We start from the raw sequence: 18,853 nt of genomic DNA on the forward strand, positions 1-18,853 counted from the left end.
CGCCCTGCCGCGCCCCGCGCTGTCCCCGGAGCCCTCCGCGCGACACGTTAGGTTAAACCCCGAAGGCGTTCGGGAGCGTTACCCGAACGTCTTGCACACTTAGCGACCTGTCAGAGCACGAGTCGCTTCAGACCCATTGCACCAGGCTCCCCGGATTCCGCTGCCAAAGGTGCAGCCTCTCAGGAAGAGGGGCGAAAGGTGCGAGCGAGCCGGCATCTTGGAGCCTAGACGGGGGCTGTGTATTATGATTTGCAGAGCACGTTTCTGAGTGGCTCACGGATTCGGAAGTAGCGTAACGAATCTTCACGTTAGGCCAGTAAGATTTCCTTGAAAATCTGTTGTTCTGTTACCAAAGGGCTGGAATCGATGCCCTTTTGTGCTCTGAACTGCTGCCTGGTAAGGAGTTAGTCTGTTAGGAAAGCATTGCACTGAGTTAGCCTTCCCTGCGTGCCATGGCAGGTTAATTAAGTCCCGGTCAGATTCCAAATCGATCTTTTTTCCTCGTGAATGTAATGTCTTTGAGCTCATCAGAGCATTAAAAAAACTTTTTTGTTTTTTGACTTTACAGAGAGAGCACGAAGTGGGAGAGAGAGTTAGAGGGAGGGAGGGAGGATCTCAAGCAGGCTTCACGCTCAGAGCGGATCCCGGCGGTGGGGCCTGATCCGTAAGACCCTGGGATCGTGACCTGAGCCGAAATTAAGAGCTGGAGGCTTAACCCACTGAGACGCCCAGGCGCCCCTCATCAAATCATTTCCATAAACTTCAGTTTCATGTCATTTTTTTTTCTGCTTCTGTTGGCAGAGAATCAACATCTAATTAAATGAATCTAAGATTTTAATATCTTAATTTAGTTAAGTGGCCGTTATTTTGCTGGGCAAGGATCTAGGTTGTATGGTATTTATTTGAAGATACTTGTCCAGATGCAATTACAACTGATAACGGCTTCTTTGTGGTCAAACTAGCAACGCAGCCACCTGGGCATAAAATGATCTCAAAAGGCAAACAGGACCACACTTAAATCTGTTACCAGTGCTGTGTGGTAGCATATTTCTCAGTAGAGTTACTGTCCTGAAAAAACTGGCCACTGAGAACTGTGCAGCACAAATGCATTAACATTATCCTTTTACCTAATCTCTCTTTACACATGAATCACGTATATGCTGGTAACTATTTTCAGATGCTTACCTCTGATAATGGAGAAGCATGAAATAGAATAAAACTTTGAGATACATCCTGTTTTTTTAATGTATGCTCACGAAGTAAGTTTAGTGTTATGTTGATCAAAGACAAATTTTTGTTCCCTTTCCTAATTATGAATTAATCGCTGTTTTGATTTGGTTGGGCTTGGTGGGTAAACACGTGCAGGCATATTTTTGGATTTGGAGAAATATAATGTTCTTTACCACTTCTGAGGGCAACAGATATCATCTACTTTTAGTTTTTCAAAATTTTATTGTAGTTGGTAAACAGGGCTGATTTTAGGAATTCTGTAACTCCTAATTGGAGAAGGTTCCTTAGATGTACAGTTTTTTAAGTGGTTTAAAATACAGATTTCCCCTACTCTTTGAAAGAGTAGTGTTCCTGTGAAGCCTTTTGGCATCTGAAATGATGTAAAGGGAAGCAGCAGCACTTATTAATTTATATGGAAAAATTTTTTGAGCATTTCCTAGACCTAAAAAATAATCCCTCTTGGGCTTTTCTCTCTTTTAATGTTTTAAAAATTTAAAGAATTTTTTCTCTCTCTCAGGCTTTTCACATACCCTAGGACACATCTTGCTAACAGATGCACACCATAAAATTGAGGTAGAGCACAGATACTCATAGACACAGTTCAAAGCTATGGTGGCTTATGCTTGAGATGCTGAATGTAGTTCCCAGAGAAGGAGCTTGGTGGAGCCATTCCTAAACCAAACGCTGAGGACTGTTTTTTCACTTTTTGCCTTTTTTCCGTACAAGTGAAACTGCTCTTAGGATTTCTTTTGGTTAGTGAAAATAGGTACTGACGTAGGTCTTTGGAAAAGTGGGGATAGCTATATGTTGGTCGACCAGGAAGCTTTGTCGTCCTCAGGTCAAATCTTGAGTCCCCTTACTTACTAATTTGAATGTATCTCTCACGTTGTCAGCAGATTTTCTTTAATATGAACTATTAAGCCCTTGTTGATTTTTTGGGGAGAAATTTCTAGATATGAATTAGTATGGTATCCTTTTACATAGTTATTTTAATTCTGGCCATGATACTCTCCTACTGTGGTTAAAAATAAAAAAACTATTTCTGGTCATGGAGACTGATGAGTAAATTAGCCTGAAAACAATGTAAATGGATAATACAGCTCATCCATATTTCTTGAGTAACTGTCATAGCTTCTGAACTGAGCGATAGGAGCTTTCCTAAAACTGTGTGCCTCCAGGACACTAGACTCTCCTCATCGCCTGCTTCTGGGGGGCAGATTCCTGTGGAGTCCAGGAGTTCCTCCAAGGAGCTGTTTCATAATAGCAAAATGTTAGGACCCATTTAAAGCTTCGGGTCTGCTTTCCAGTGATGCAGCCACAGAGTAAAGTCCTGAAGGGATCCTCATGGGCCCCGGTGTCCCTGACCTGGTTTTAGATTCTGGGGTGAGAAGAGCAGTGAGAAGAGCGTATCCACCCTGGGGTACGGTTAAAGCGCCTGGAGAGGCTTTGTAAAATATGCATGCCCATGCCCAGGCCAAGATCTGGTCTCAGAGATTCTGATTCAGTTCATATGGCATGTGCCTTGGCATCAGTATTTTTGAAAAGCTCCTGAGATGATTCTAATGGCAGTTTGAAACCCATTGGACTAGAAAAATGAATCGAAAGAGCCTTCTAACTGGGTGTGGATTTCATGCTTGGTTGTTCTGATATGATACTGCTGAGGCCAGTGTGAAGGGAGGCTGATTAAAGCAGTATTGAAAGCTGGCTCTCGACTCTGGGTTTAGCGAATAGGTCTATATTTGGAGCTTGCCCACCTAAGATTTCTGCAATTTATCTCCCCAGGAAAGCCATAAATGGTTAGCACAGAATTCTTTATTATTAAGTTACCCTATGTCATATTTATGGGAGTGCAGAGGATGTTGTGGGGTTTGGGAGCCTGAACAGTCTCGTAGAGTTCGGGCTAAAGATACATGGTCCTGAAGTCCAGGGATGGCCTTTGTGTCTGCTCTCTCTAGCACTAAGCTCTAGGAAGGCAAGGGCAGTGCATGTTCTGAAGTTTTCAGTCGGCTAAGAAAGACAAGTATACAAATTGATCTGATGAAGTTGTGTTCTGGGAGCGCATGGAATGGCACTCAGCCTGTCCTGTGAGCTTGGGAAGCTCTTTCCCAGAGTGCTTAAACTAAGCCTTGGGAGATTGTTTTTGGAGTTTCGAATAGGAGAGAGGAGCAGGTGTTTTAGATAGAACATTTTCTTAAAGAGATATAAATGGGAAAGCATGCTGTGAGTGGAGAATTTCAAGTACGGATCTTCTTCAGTCACAGTGGAGTTACACCCCGATAAACCCATTCTAAGTTGAAAATATCGTTACGGCAAAAATGCATTTAATACACCTAACCTATGGAACACCATAGCTTAGCCTAACCTACCTTAAACATGCTCAGAACGCTTAGATATCAGCCTATAGCTGGGCAAAAGCATCTAAGACAAGCCTCTCTTATAGTAAAGTATTAAATGTCTCATGTAATTTATTGAAACTGTACTGAAGGTGAAAAACAATGATTGGTCCTGTGGCCGCCCACCCTCATGAGAGTATTGTACCACCTATCATGAGCCTGGGAAAAGATTCAAATTCAAAATTCAAAGCATGATTTCTATTGACTGTGCATCGCTTTCACACTATCATAAAGTTGAAAAAGTGGAACCATGGTAAGTCAGGGACTGTTTGAGTTTTGTGTTACAGCTCCAGTGGCGTAACTCTCCGTGGTATGGTCACATATGATGTGGGGAGTGGTATCTGTGAGAGGTAGATTGGGGTCAGGTGATAAAGGGCCTTGTAGAGTGATTGGATACTTCTGGATGGTTCAGAGCCACTGAAGTCTTTTAAGCAGGGGAAAGGCATAGTTAGATTGGTTTCTTGGCAGTGTGGAATGTGGACTTAGAGGGTGAGACGAAGTGTGGCCAGGGGGGTTGCAGGCCTGTTGCAGGAGACAGCACACATAACGAAGGCCTGAATCGAGGTAGAGGTTATAGGGATGGAGCAAACTGGATAGATTTGAGGAATAGTTAAGCACTAAAACTGGCAGAACTTGGTGATTGGTCTGATGAGAGATGAAGGAACCTGGGCTGACTGCCAGGCCTCTGGCTTGGATGACAAGGTGGTATCTAACTGAGCTCAAGACCTGGAACAGCAGGTTTGGCGAGTAGATGTGGGAGAAGAAGAGTTCAGTTTAAACCCTCTGAGTTTGAAGTCTGTCCAGCAGGCAGGCAAATACATGAGACTGAAGCTCAGGAGTGTACTTCAGAGACCGATTTATGATTTGAGGATTCAGCGTGAGTGTTTGTTAAAACCATGATAGCTGGTAAGACCAAAGAAAAGGTGTGAGGAGATGAGGGGATCAATGGAGAACCTGGGGGAACTAGTGTTCGAGAGTAGACGGAGGAAAAAGAGAAATATCAACGTTAAGCCTACTTATTTTATCTGTACAACTCATCCAGCAACACTTGATAATTTTATTGCTGTGAAAATCGGTTAGTGGGTTTCTAGGTTCTGCAAGTAGAATAAAGACACGTGGACTCCAGTATGTATTCAGGATGGCAATTTCCAATCCCTTTCCCGGTCTTCTATAGGCTTTCATTTTCCGATGGAGTATTTGGTTGCAAAGGCTCAGTCTTTTTTTGTTTGTTTTTAATGTCTGCCTTTTTTAAAGTGATGTAAAGCATTTTAAAGTTCCGACTAAACAGTTTATATTGCCTCATGATCCTGTGTGATTTTTGAGGAAGATGTAGATGACTTAAACATTAGAATGGAATTCTCTATTAGACATGATGGTTCTCTCTTTTGTTATTTTCTGTGAATCTTTGCATTGAGGAAACTTAGCTTTTTAAAAAAATTTGAATTTCAGCTTTATATATTCTAAATACAATATATTATAAAATTGAATTGTCAACAGACATTTTAGTTACATGTTAATTATCTTAATTTTAAATGGGCTAAACCGTAGTTATAGTATTAACCTACAGTAGGCTTCCATTGTCCACTTGGATAGGTTTTTCCTTCCTCCAGCCTATCTTCCACAGTGCTACCATATGCCATCTTACTAAAATGGAACTCTAATCTTGTCACTCCTCTGCTTTAGAAATCCGTCCATAGCTTCTCATGTTATTCTAGAATAACATACATTCTCTTCAGATGGACAGTCCTTCTGTGATCTGGCCTCCGACAATCTTTCTCACCTTCTCTGCCCCTCCCTCTGCATGCACTACGCAGCAATCATCCCTGAGTGCTTGTCTTTCGGATGCGTTCCATGGACTTCCACAACATTGTGGCTGTGTATGGTCTGCCCAGGACACTGTCTCCCCATTTCTCAACTTGCCAAAATCCGCTTCATCTCTAGCCTTCCTAGATAGCCCTTACCCTCCCGCAACTAATTCTGTCCTTGGTAGCAATTTGTACATATCCATTTCATTACTTTTTAGTTTCGTCTATTTTCTTTGAGAGATTGTAAATCCTTTGAAGGTAAATACAGGGACTTGTCATTGGCTCATTTGATAAATGTTGAATTTCTATAAACTGCCAGGCTCTGTCACAGTCACAGTTATTATTATACTGGCAGCACCTACCACAAGGCTTGGCATATAGTAGTTCAAATGAATCTTTAGGCCTGGCTCTGAGAATTATCGAACTCATTGGCAGAGAAGACCATGACACCTCAGATAATGTTTCAGACCAAGTTGTTTTAGAATGCAGTGGTTTGTTTGTTTTTAATGCAGTGTCTACTTTTTTACTTTTGTGCTTTAGTCAAAGAAAAAAGGACTGAGTGCAGAGGAGAAGAGAGCCCGCATGATGGAAATATTTTTTGAGACGGTAAGTTGTTTTCCCTAAGATTTTTAGTATTTTATGTAATTTTCTCCTTAAGCATGTGTCATTCAGTGTCAACTGTACCTTTTTTATCAGATTTCATTGCTAATAAATTTCCTGAAGAGTAGATAAAGTTCTGCACACATTTTTCATTTCTGTGAAGCTATGGAGAATGAAAGAACCCTACTCCAATGTTCACTTCTGTCCAAACTCCTGCTATACACTGGCACCGAATGATCTTTCCAAAGCATGTATTTGATTATGTTCCCTTTCCGCCTGTGAATGATAATAATAATTGGCATCAACTGAGTGCTTCCTAGGTGCCAATCATTGCTCTGAGCACTTGGTGTAGGTTATCTGAGTCCATCCTTTTTAACCCTTTGAGATCAGTACTGTTATGATCCTCATTCTTACAGAGGACATCTGAGACACGGCCTAAGCTACCAGCACTGGCTCTCAAAGAATTAAAATGGTAGTACTAAGATTCCAGTCCAGGGAGGATCATCTGATTTTAGAGGCAGTGGTAAATGCTGCCTCTTTGCGTCTGTAAATCTGACTATAGAGTAACGTATACATCATAAGCCTCCTTAATTTATTCCAGGTTTTTGTGCCTGCCACTAACAGAAATATGTTTGAAGTTTCAGGTCCTAAGTGGTAGAGCCAGGATTCAAATCCAGACACCTGGCTCTAGAGACTGTTTTTTTGTTTTTGTTTTTGTTTTTTCTTTTACCATGTTGCTAAACAGTAGCTTTTTTTTTTTTTTTTCCTTCCAGTTCAAGTCCAAATCTTAGACCTGCAAAAAACACTAATTTCCTATGTCTTGGCCTAACACTTGACAGGACCTTCAAAGTCTAGTCTGGCCACAGTCTACTAGCTACTTTTATTATATACAGATGTGAGGAAGATAGGAGAAAATGGCAAAATATAATATGAAATTCATAAGATAATAATACTACATGACATTTTGATAATTCAGATTCTCAGTAAAACAACAGAACATTCTGGGGACCTTTATTTTAAAAACTACCTTCTAAGTGTAATTTTACTAATGTTACCTCCCTTCATTGGCTCACCAAAGGTCATTGGCAATTCAGAACAGAGTATCATATTAGTAATGATTAGGAAGATAAATCGATGAAATTTGTATGTGAGGATTATAACTACAGAGTTAAAGTATTTTTCCTGTGGTCTCGGCAAGAAAAGTAGATTTAATTTTTACTAGGCTGTGGAAAGCTGGGGAGAGTGTTGAGGGAAATTTTGTCCTTTATGATATTGTTAATTTTCTCAAGTATCAAAATTGGCTGTTTCAGATTGAAGGGTTTTCAGCCCTGCTCTCAATTAATAACAGGATACTAATGAGTGTTAGCTTCTAGTTCAGTAGTCGCTCAGTTTTTTCTTTTTCTTTGTTTTTTTTAGAGAGAGAGCATGCACGTGTGTGAGCTGGGGAGAGGGGCAGAGGGAGAGAGAGAATCTCAACTAGACGCCCATCAGTTGTCTGTTTTGCTTTTAGTTAAAACTGCTAAATCTGTGATGTATGATACTTGCTAAGCAAATCTCTGTGTTTTCTTAAAATCACAGTGTCAGAGAAGGTGATTATCTCTTGTTAAATGATTCATTGTAAGTAGTTTTTTTTACCTCAATGAGAAGATGTTCTTTACATTCTGATCTCCAGTTACTTTAAAGAATTGAATGTTCATGTAAAATCTGTCCCTTTTAAATTCTTTTGAAGATACTGAACAATTGCAGTTTGTTCTAGCTCTAAAATGCTTGATTCTGTTGCACTCTTCATTACCAGGCACAGCTTTTAGTACAAACCTTATTAATATAGTTATGGTAAATATAAATATATAGTAGAAAATAAATACATCTTTTTCACCTTTTTAAAAACTCTTTTAAACAGAAAGATGTGTTTCAGTTAAAAGACATGGAGAAGATTGCGCCCAAAGAAAAAGGCATTAGTGAGTATCATAGATGTGCTGAAAGAACAAACCTAGGGCTGGTTGGGGGGAGGGGAAGGGGAGGAGATGGGCATGGAGGAGGGCACTTGTGGGGATGAGCACTGGGTGTTATATGGAAACCAACTTGACAATAAACTATTAAAAAAAAAAAACAAAGATGTGCTGAGACATTTTGTGAAATACTGGGCATCTTTTCTGCAGCAGTCTTTCACTTTATGAAAACATAAATTTCTACAGGTGAAGAGTGTTTGTAAAAGTCCTTACATGATGTCTTTGGGCCGTGGCCACGATTCTTGTGTTTGGAGTATCTGCTTTAGGAAAATTAAAATGGAATATGCACGTATACCTGTACCTATGCACACATGCATGCACGCATCCATACACACATTTATTTATAGGTCTATTTACTTCAAGAGAAGACAAATTTCATTTATGTTATAGTATTTGCTAAGTGTGACTTCCTATCTTTACGTGGTGTAGTAGTTTTCTAAGCTGTTGTAACAAATTACCACAAACTTGGTGGCTTAACACAATAGCATTTATTCTCTTAAAATTTTGGAAGCCAGAAGTCTAAAATCAGGGTATTGGTAAGGTTGGTTCCTTCAGGAGATTCAGAAGGAGAATCTGTCTCCTGCTTCTCTTCTGGCTTCTGGTGGCTGCCTGCAGTGCTTGCTTTATAGGCATGTCATTCAGATCTCTGCTTCTGTTATCACATAGACTTCCTCTTTATTTTCTCCTATTCTCTCTTATAAGGACATAGGTCATTGGACTTGGGTCATATCACCCTAAAACATGGGTGATTTCATCTATGATCCTTAATTGCATCTATACAGACCCCTTTTCCAAATAAGGTCACATTCACAGGATTTGGGGGTTATCTTTTGAAGGGTTAAACCCACTATACACGATACATATATATATATATATATTTTTTTTTTAAACCTTATTTTCATTATGTAAGCTATACACGTTTATTTTAACAGATAAAAACTATAATTGAAGTAAAAATTGTTAGTAAACCCTCTATTCTAGGATCACCACTTGTTAACATTTTGGTGTATTTTGATATCTTATTTTTCGGTTCTATTTGTGTATGTATTTATCTGGGTTTTTGTTGTTTTGTTTTTGGAGGGAACCATCCTGTATATGCAATTTTGTGTTCGTGTATTTTTTCATATAACATTATGTCATCTACATTTCCTTATGTCATTTGCCTAAAAATAATGACGTGGAGCACCTGGGTGGCTCAGTTGGTTAGGCAGCTGACTCCTGATGTCTGCTCAGGTCAGGCTCTCACAGTCCATGGGATTGAGCCCCTTGTGAGCCTCTGCACTCACAGCATGGAGCCTTCTGGAATTCCCTCTTTTCCTCTCTCTCTGTGTCTCCCCTGTGTGCTCTCTCTCTCAAAATAAATAAATAAAACTAACAAAAAAATGTACAACATCTGCATTTCCTAATGTTTCATTCTGTGACCACCCACTATACCCTATTTTGCTTAGCCTGTTACCTATTGTTGAACACCTAGGTTCTCCCCAAATTTTGCTGCTTAAATTAGTGTGTAACACGCTATCTATGAATTTTTTTTCTAAAGTAATTTTGAGAGTGGTTTTAGGGTCATAGCAGATTGAGAGCTTCCTGCTCCCCCACATGTACAGCTTCTCCTGCTGTGAACATCACTCACCAGGGATCCATTTGTTACAGTTGACACATCCTAATCCCCCAAAGTCCATGGTTTGCATTGCATTCTGTGAGTTTGGACAAGTGTATAATGACACGAGTCCATTCTCATGGTACGCAGAGGATTTTATTACTGCCCTAAAAACTTAGTGTGCTCCACTTACTCATCCCTTTTTTCTTCTCACCCATACATTTTTTTCCCCACATCTCCTATCACTTCATTGGGAAATGTTCCTAGAAACAAATGGAAAATAAAGACTTGTGTGGTTTTAGGCATTTTATATGTATTCTCAAAGTGCCTTCAGGAAAGGCTATATCAAATTATATTCACATTCATTTCTCAGAACTGTGTTTTCATTTTTAAAATCGTTGACATTTCATTTCACTTTGTATTTCTTTATAAGTGAGGTTGAATGTTTTGTACATTTGGTGTCAACTTTTTAAAACTTATTAAATCTTTTGTTTTCTAATAGATTTTATTTAGGAATCTGTAGAAAAAATTAAAGTAGACATTAAAGTATAGATAATTTCTCAGTACAGTTTTACTTAATAAGAATTGTTCACGAATTTCAAATATTTATGAAATATGACTTTACATTTTTATATGCTATTTTTGAAAACTTCTGATTTTTTTACCTTACCCTTAACCGTAACATTCAGTTTATTTTATTGTTTAATTTTTCTCAATAGTTTTTTCTTTTTTTAGTCTTATTAGCATAAAAGGCAAAACATGTTCATTGTTGGAAAAAAAAGAAAAATAAACAAAAAGAGGAAATAAAAATTGCCTCTTACCAACCAGATAACTTGTCACATTAGTGCATATTTAAACTTTATTTTTCTATATATTTAAAAAAAATTTTTAAATGTTTATTTTTGAGAGAGCGCAAGTGTGAGAGGGCAAGGGGCAGAGAGAGGGAGACACAGAATCTGAAGCAGGCTCCAGACTCTGAGCTGTCAGCACAGAGCCCAGTGTGGAGCTTGAACTCATGGAGTGTGAGATAATGACCTGAGCTGAAGTCGGATGCTTAACTGACTGAGCCACCCAGGCACCTCTATTTCTCTATATTTTATATACTGCATTTTAATTGTATATGTATATCCATGCCATTAAATATTTTATAACATAAGTTTAATGATTGTGCAGTATCCCATCAGAATACAATGCCTTTTTTTAAGGTTATTTTTATTTATTTTGAGAGAGAGAGAGGGAGCAAGTGGAGGAGGGGCAGAGAGAGAGGGAGACAAAATCCCTAGCACAGCACAGCCCAAGGCAGGGCTCATACTCCCAAACTGAGTTCATGACCTGAGCTGAAATCTAGTCAGACGCTTCACGGAGTAAGCCACTCAGGTGCCCCACAGTAAAATATTTTTACAAGTCCAGTTATTGGACTGATTTCCAGTTTTTTGCTATTTAAAACAGTGTTTTGATAAGCATCCTTATGCATGTCTGTCATTTTCTTCGGCTGTATTTAAAATAGTGGAATTTCTACATAAAAGTATGCTTAAATCTAAGGTTTTCAATATATAGCCATATTTTCTACCCATGATGAGAGTACTCATTACCCTAAATCTTTTATGATATTTTTGGTATTTTTAATTTGGTATTCAAGAAATCATAAGTCAAGGGCGCCTGGGTGGTTCAGTCAGTTAAGTGTCCGACTTCGGCTCAGGTCATGATCTCACGGTTCGTGGGTTTAAGCCCTGCGTCAGGCTCTGTGCTGACAGCTAGCACAGAGCCTGGAGCCTGCTTTGGATTCTGTGTCTTGCTCTCTCTCTGATCCTCCCCTGCTCATGTCTCTCTCTCTTTCTCTCTCAGAAATGTGGGGGAACCCCCCCCCAAAATTAAAAAAGTAAAAAAAAAGAAATCATGTCATTGCTTTATTTTGCATTTCTTCAATTAGTGGGGTTAAACATTTTTGTTTATTGGCTGTGTATATTTTGTTTTTGTTCATTGATGTACTTTTGTACATTGTATTTCTTTATTTTTAAAAGCTCCTTTGTTAATTTATTACCCCTTCTGTATATTTATTGCAAGTGTTTTCCTAGTTTTTGGCCTTTTAATTGTATAGGATGTGTCTTAATGTAGTCTTTAAAAATTATCTCTTTTAGCTGCTATGTCAGTAAAAGAAGTCCTTCAAAGCTTAGTTGATGATGGTATGGTTGACTGTGAGAGGATTGGAACATCCAATTATTATTGGGCTTTTCCAAGCAAAGCTCTTCATGCAAGAAAACGCAAGCTGGAGGTTCTGGAATCTCAGGTAAGCCACCACAGATTAAAAAATTGCAGATTTGCTTTGTGAGAAAGAAATTTGTGTTTATTTATGTGGTTATCCATTAAATTTTTAACATGCATTATTTGACTCAAAGTCTAGAGATAATCAATGTCTCTTTCTTCCAAACAATACGAGGGTCTTAGAATGTTTTAACCTTCATCTTCCCATATCATGATACTATTTTATAGTATTTTAGTTCCCTTTAGAGTTACAGAAAAAGGGGTGGGGAGGTACAGAGAGTTCCCCAATGCTGTTGACCCTTTAACAACATGGGTTTGAACTCCATGAGTCCACTTACACATGGATTTTTTGTATACATATAGTACTGTAAATGTACTTCTTTTTCTCATGATTATGTACATTTTCTTTTCCCTGGCTTACTTTATTATAAGAATACAATATATATGATAGCATACAAAATATGTGTTAATCAACTGTTTATGTTATTGGTAAGGCTTCTGGTCAACAGTGGGTTGTTAGCAGTTACTTTTTTTTTTTTCTTTTTTGGAGAGACAGAGCACTAGTGAGGGGAGGGAGGGATGGAGAGGTGGAGAGAGAGAGAGAGAGTGAGAGAGAGAGAGAAAGGGAGAATCTCAAGCAGATTCCATGTTGAGCATGGAGCCCGATGTGGGCCTGGATCCCATGACCCTGGAATCATAACCTGAGCTGAAACCAAGAGTCGGAGGCTCAAACAACTGAGCCACCCAGGTGCCCCGGCAGTTACGTTTTTGGGGAGTCAAAAGTTACATGTGGATTTTTGACTGAATGAGGGTTGCTCTAACTCTGCATTGTTCAGTGGTCAGCTGTATAGTCTCTTCCCAGTGTCTGAAAGGGGAGTATTCCTTGAAACATTTTGTGAGCTAAAATAGTGTAAAGTGAAAAAGCAGTTACCATTAATCTATAATCTGTATGGAAAAAAATCTGAGTGGTTCTAGACCCCAAAAGTAACCTTTCTTAGATTTTTCTAATAGTTTAGGGCACATCTTCCTAACGGATGCACAAAATACATAAAAGTAAAGTACAGATGCTCATAGACACAGTTCAGTGCTGTGGAGCTTGATGTTGAGATGCTGAGTATAGTTCCCAGGGAAGGAGCTTGGACCACTCTTACTGCTCTGGGTGCACGCTGCCTCTGTAAGGGCTTGCTGCAAAATGAATGCTGAACACTCGGTTTGCTTTTTATCTTTTTTGTAAAAGCAAAGGTACCCTTCAGATTTCTTCGAGTTAGTAAAAATAGGTAGTAATGTAGGTCTTTCATAAAAGCAAAGTGGCATAACATGAACTCTTGAAAAACGGGGATACCTGTACCACCCCCTACTCCCCACCAAACACGAAATTTCCCCTATTATTTACGTTTTGTATTAGTGTGATACATGTTATACTTGATGAGTCAGTATTGATACCTTGTTATTAAATACAGTCCATAGTATATACCGGGGTTCACATTTTATATTGTATATTCTGTGAATTTTGACAAATGCATAAGTGTTATGTATCCACAATTGCAGGAACATACAGAATAGCTTCACTGCCCTAAAATTCTCCTGTGCTGGAGTTATTCCACCGTCCTTCCCTCTCCCCCCTCCATCCTTCCCTGTCCCCTAACTCCTAGCAACCACTGGTATTTTTACTGTTCTGTAGTTTACCTTTCCCAGAATATGATATTGTTGGAATCGTACAGTCTATAGCCTTTTCAGATTGGCTTCTTTCACTTAGTCATATATATTTAGGTTTCCTCTGTGTCTTTTGGTGGCTTGATCGCTCATTTCTTTTTATCGGTAAATAATATTCCATTTCATAGTTGTGCTGCAGTTTATTCATTCAGCTATTAAAGAAAATCTTGGTTGTTTCCAAGATCATGCATTTAGTCTGTACTACAAGATTCCACTACATTTTAATGAAGTGTTTTTTTTTTTTTTTTATTCTTGTACACAACTGAGGAGGTGAATTACCATGTGGAATTTACAGTGTAGGTAAGAAATGGGACTTCAGGGAAATGGGCTATGGACTTGTTTTGGAGTGAGGCAAGAAAGAATACTGATTCTCAAGAAGGTAACAGGACCAGGAAAAGTTAATCAAGAACAGTAAAGGAGGAGTGCCCAGGTGGCTCAATTGATTAAGCATCTGACTCTTAGTTTCAGCTCAGATCATGATCTCTTGGTTTTGTGAGTTCTGAGCCCTGCATCGGGCTCTGCTGGCAGCCCAGAGCCTGCTTGGGGATTCTCTGTCTCCCCCTTCCTCATGTGCACTCTTTCTCTCAAAATAAATAAATGAACTTAAAAAAAAAAAAAAAGAATAAAGGAAATGAATTTCTTTCTGTTTGGAGGTAATGTGAGATTACATTTCTTCATAGGAAAATCCTCCTGAAACACCACTATTTAAAATGTTTCTCATAGGATTAAGAAGGGTAAAGAGTTAGTCTGTAGGAGACCTCTGTCAGTCACTGTTTTTTAACTATAACCAGTGAAGATTAACTCGGGATGACATTAGCAAAAAATCGTACATTTTATTTATTTACTGAAAGATAAAAGATGGAATTGCAGAATCACTGGGAAGACTGGAAACCCAGTTGTAAAAGTAGGCAGGAGCTGAGGGAAGGTACACAGCCAGACCACAGCCAAAGTCATACCATGAAACCTGTCTGGTGAGGATTCTACTGCCCGGAGCCACGAACACTGCACCTAGCTCTAGTGACATTGCTGACCTCAGAAGATGATTCCACTGGTGCCTCTGACTCAGGCTGAAGAACCAGATGTTGCTGCTACCAAAGAAAAGAAAAGAAAACAAACATAAAAACCCCTCAAAAAAAAATTCTGTCCCAGCTACCAGTCACAACTTGTGGAGGTACATGTGATTTGGCCAAGCCTGGGTTACATTTTCACACTCTTGTTGCCAGAGGAACTGGCGAAATAAGTAATTGGAGATTCTAGTTTCTTTTTTTTTTCTAAGTTTGTTTAGAGAGAGAGAGGGATGGAGAGAGAGAGCGAGCGAGCACAGGGAGGGACAGAGAAGGGGGGGGGTAAAGAGAGAATCCCAAGCAGGCTCTGTGTTGATAACACAGAGCCCAGTGCAGGACTCAGTCTCATCATGAACCTGCGGGATCATGACCTGAGTGTACATCAGGGGTCAGATGCTTAACTGACTAAGCCACCCAGGCATCCCATGGGGTTTCCAGTTTTTGTGGTGGGAGATAGCTGCCTCCTCTTGGCATCAGCAGTTCCCCAAAGTAGGAAGGGAGTTTGAATGCTGAGTAGCACTCTCTCTCCTACCATGACATCTGCAAAATAAATCAGGAGAAAAAGCTGGAAAAGAACATAGGACTTGGGAGTCAGAATAATATCAACTAAATTATTGAATATCTACTATCTTCTGTGATAACTATCCTAGGCACTCAGAATCCATTGGTGGACAAAGAATGGAAGCAGGGAAACCAAGGAGGTTAAGTTATTGAAATAATCCAGCTATGAAATAATGCTGGTTTGGACCAAGGTGGACCAAGCTCACTTATCCTGCCTTAGCCATAGGCAACCAGTGAAGCTACTTTCTGTCTCTTGTAAATTTTCTTGTTCTGGGCATTTCATATGAGTGGAATAACATCATGTGTGTCGTTCTCAACTGGCTTCTTTAGCAGAATGTTTTAAAGGTTTGTCCATGTGATAGTATCAGTACCTCATTTCCTTTTTATGGCCAAATAATACTCCATTGTATGAATATACCATGTTTCATTTATCCGTTCTTCAGTTAATGGCCATTTGGATTGTTTCCACCTTTTGACTATTAATATGCAATGTTGCTATAAACTTTCATGTACAAGTTTTTTGTCCAGACATGTGTTTTCATTTCTCTTGGGAATTGCTGGGTCATATGACAGCATGATTGTTTGAAGAACTTCCAGACTTCTTTCTAATTTGGCTGTACCAGTTTCCATTTTTACCAGCAGTGCGTGAAGCTTCCAGTTTTACCACATCTTCACTGAAATTTATCATTACTGGCTTTTTTGGCTTTAGCCATCTTAGTGGCTGTGAAGTAGCATCTCATTATGGTTTTGCTTTCTATTTTCCTGAAGACTAATGATGTTGAGCATCGTTTCATGTGTTTATGGGCCATTTGTGTTTCTTCCTTAGAGAAATGCCTATTCATATCCTTTGCTCATGTTTTTTTTTTTTAACATGATGCCGCATTTCCTTCTGCTAGGAAACAACATGCATATTCGTCCCTCAGCAATTTTTTGAAAAGTTCATCATGGAATTAAAAACTTTATACAGGGTAATCTACTTTTAGGCCTTATTGCATTTTCCTGTCTTCATGGTTTTTTTGTTTCTTTATCCTCTTTGAGAATTCCCTTGCTCTTCCTTTCTACTTAGCCAAAGTCTAAAACATTTCTCATTTCAGAAACCTTCTCAAGGCCCCATAGTTTACAGTGTTTTTGGCTTCCTCTAAACTGTAATATTTTTGTTTTTACCATAGTGTATTGCTTTGGCTTATACTACTGGTTGCCTATGTAATGAGCATTACCCCTTTCTTCTTTACTAACAAAACACTTTGTTGAGGCAGCAGTGTATCTTACTAAAAAAAAAAAAAAAATGCTCATCTTCCCACACTCCTTTGCAACTAAGGGTGGCAATGGAAAACAGTTCTGATGAGTAAGATATAAGTGGAAATATATCTTTGAGGTTTGTAGGAAAGTGTTTACTTTCCTGATAAAGGCAAAACCCTTCCCCTTCTTTTCCGTGATATAGATGTGAGATCATATTGTAACCCTGCAATAACATGCATTAGGATGGAGACCTGTCGCTTAATGTCAGAGCCTGAATAGAAAGGGCTTGGGTCTCTGGTGGCATTTTGAAGTGCTCCACTAACCTTGGACCATCTCACCTCTTGACTATTTAATCCAGTTTTAGTCAAATGCTCTGTTACTATAGCAGAATGTATTCTAAATGGATATAGTTGCTTTGAAGACTTTTATATAAATGTGACTTAGATTTTTTTATTAGACGTCTGTGGCTTTGTAACAAACTGTACTCCAAAATTTTGTGGCTTAAAGAAACAAATATAGGTATTTCACAGTTTCTGTGGATCAGGAATCCAGGCATGGTTTAGTCAGGTACATCTAGCTCAGAGTCTCACATGAGGTTGTAGTCTGACAGTTGGCTGGGGCTACATACTCATCAGAAGGCTCATCTGGGAGAGGATTAACTTCCAAACTCAGTCATATGGTTATTGGATTTAGCCCCTTGGAGGTTGTTGGACTGAGGGCCTTAATTCTTTGAGAGTTTTTAGATGGAGGTCTCCTTCGTTCCTTATATCCTGGGCTTCTCTATAGGGCAGTTCACAGAGCAAACATGTGGGGAGTCCAAGATAGAAGGACACTACTGGGTTTTTCTATAACTTAATCTTGGAAGTGACCTCTCTTTACATCTGCTATAGTGTGTGTTTTTCTTTTTAGTGAAACAAGTCATTAAATACAGCCCACTTGCAAGCAGAGATTACAAATGTGCATAAATAGCAAGGGGCAGGGATCATTTCAGCCATCTTAGAGGATACATAACACAGATTTTAATTTTTTTTAACTTTTCGTATGTATAAGTCTTCTTGATTAGTTTTTAATTGCTTTATTGAATAATTGATCTATAAAAGATTCTTATATATAAAGTTTATAAATTGCTGAGTTTGGGCATATGTATCCATCCATGACACTATCACTACAATTAAGATAATGAGCATATCCTTCATTCCTAAAAGTGTCTTCATTCCCCTTTTTAGTCTGTCTCTCCTGTCCTTCCCTTCTCTGCATTGCTTCCCCTGCCCCCATCCCTAGGCAACCACTGATTTGCGTTCTGTCACTATATTTCCAACAGTTAAAAAAAATTATTTTTTTAATGTTTGTTTTTGAGAGAGAGAGAGAGAGAGACAAAGCATGAGTCTGGGGTGTGGTTGGGGGAGGGCAGAGTGAGAGGAGGAGACACAGAGTCTGAAGCAGGCTCCATGCTCTGAGCTGTCAGCACAGAGCCCTATGCAGGGCTGCAACTCAAAAGCTGTGAGATCATGACCTGAGCTGAAGTTGGATGCTTAACCCACTGAGCCACCCAGATGTCCCTGTCCATTTTTAAAAAACATTTTTAAAAGTGATATTTCCAAGAGCTTTATATAAGTGCAGTCATACAGTAATGTATTCTTTTTCCTGGCTTCTTTTACTCAGCATAATTGTTTTAAGATGTATCTATGTTGCTGTCTTATTCATTGGTTTTTATTGCTTAGTGGGGTTCCATTGTACGGATATATGACCGTCTGTTTAGCTGTTGATAGACGTTTGGGTTTTTGTGCATTCTAGTTTTTGGCTATTAGAAATAAAGCTGCTATAAATATTTGTGTATAAGTCTTTGTAGGGACATATGTTTTTATTTATATTGGGTAAATACCTAGGAATAGAATGGCTGGATCATATGGCAGGTATATGTTTAACTTTTTAAGAGATTGCCAAACTGTTTTCTGAAACAGTTGTGCCAGTTCACATTCTCATCTGGAATGTATGTGAGTTCCTGGTTTCTCCACATCCTTGCTGATACTTGGTATGATACCTATTCTAATAAGTATATAGTGATATCTTATCGTGGCTTTTTTCCATTTCCCCAGTGACTAATAATGTTGAGCATCTTTGCATGTGTTTCTTTGTCATCCATAAGTCTTCACTGACAAAGTGTCAATACAGATCTTTTACTTTAAAAAAAGGCGGGGTTTTTTTTTTTTTTTTTTTTTCTTTTTTTAAACTTGGGTTTTTTTTTTTTTTTAGTTTTGATATTTCTTTATATATTCTGGATACAAATCCCCTCTTAGATAAATGTTCTCTAAACTTTTTTCTACCAGTCTTCAGTTTGTCTTTTCATTCTCTTTTTTTTAATTTTTTTTTTTTTTTTTTT

At 38.8% G+C, this 18,853-nt stretch overlaps 1 protein-coding gene across 1 annotated transcript in view; it reads left to right on the forward strand.

Annotated features, from left to right (window-relative positions):
• Window positions 1-18,853, forward strand: part of MND1 (meiotic nuclear divisions 1) — a 68,012-nt gene that overhangs the window by 3,209 nt on the left and 45,950 nt on the right. Inside the window, exons 3-6 of the mRNA XM_039234374.1 lie at window positions 52-198; window positions 5,969-6,034; window positions 7,929-7,986; window positions 11,773-11,921. Coding sequence (XP_039090305.1) covers window positions 52-198; window positions 5,969-6,034; window positions 7,929-7,986; window positions 11,773-11,921 — 420 coding nt within the window. The remainder of the gene's footprint in view (window positions 1-51; window positions 199-5,968; window positions 6,035-7,928; window positions 7,987-11,772; window positions 11,922-18,853) is intronic.

This window comes from Hyaena hyaena, unplaced genomic scaffold (genome assembly GCF_003009895.1).
Source record: "Hyaena hyaena isolate Hyena2069 unplaced genomic scaffold, ASM300989v1 scaffold_89, whole genome shotgun sequence".
NCBI lineage: Eukaryota > Metazoa > Chordata > Mammalia > Carnivora > Hyaenidae > Hyaena > Hyaena hyaena.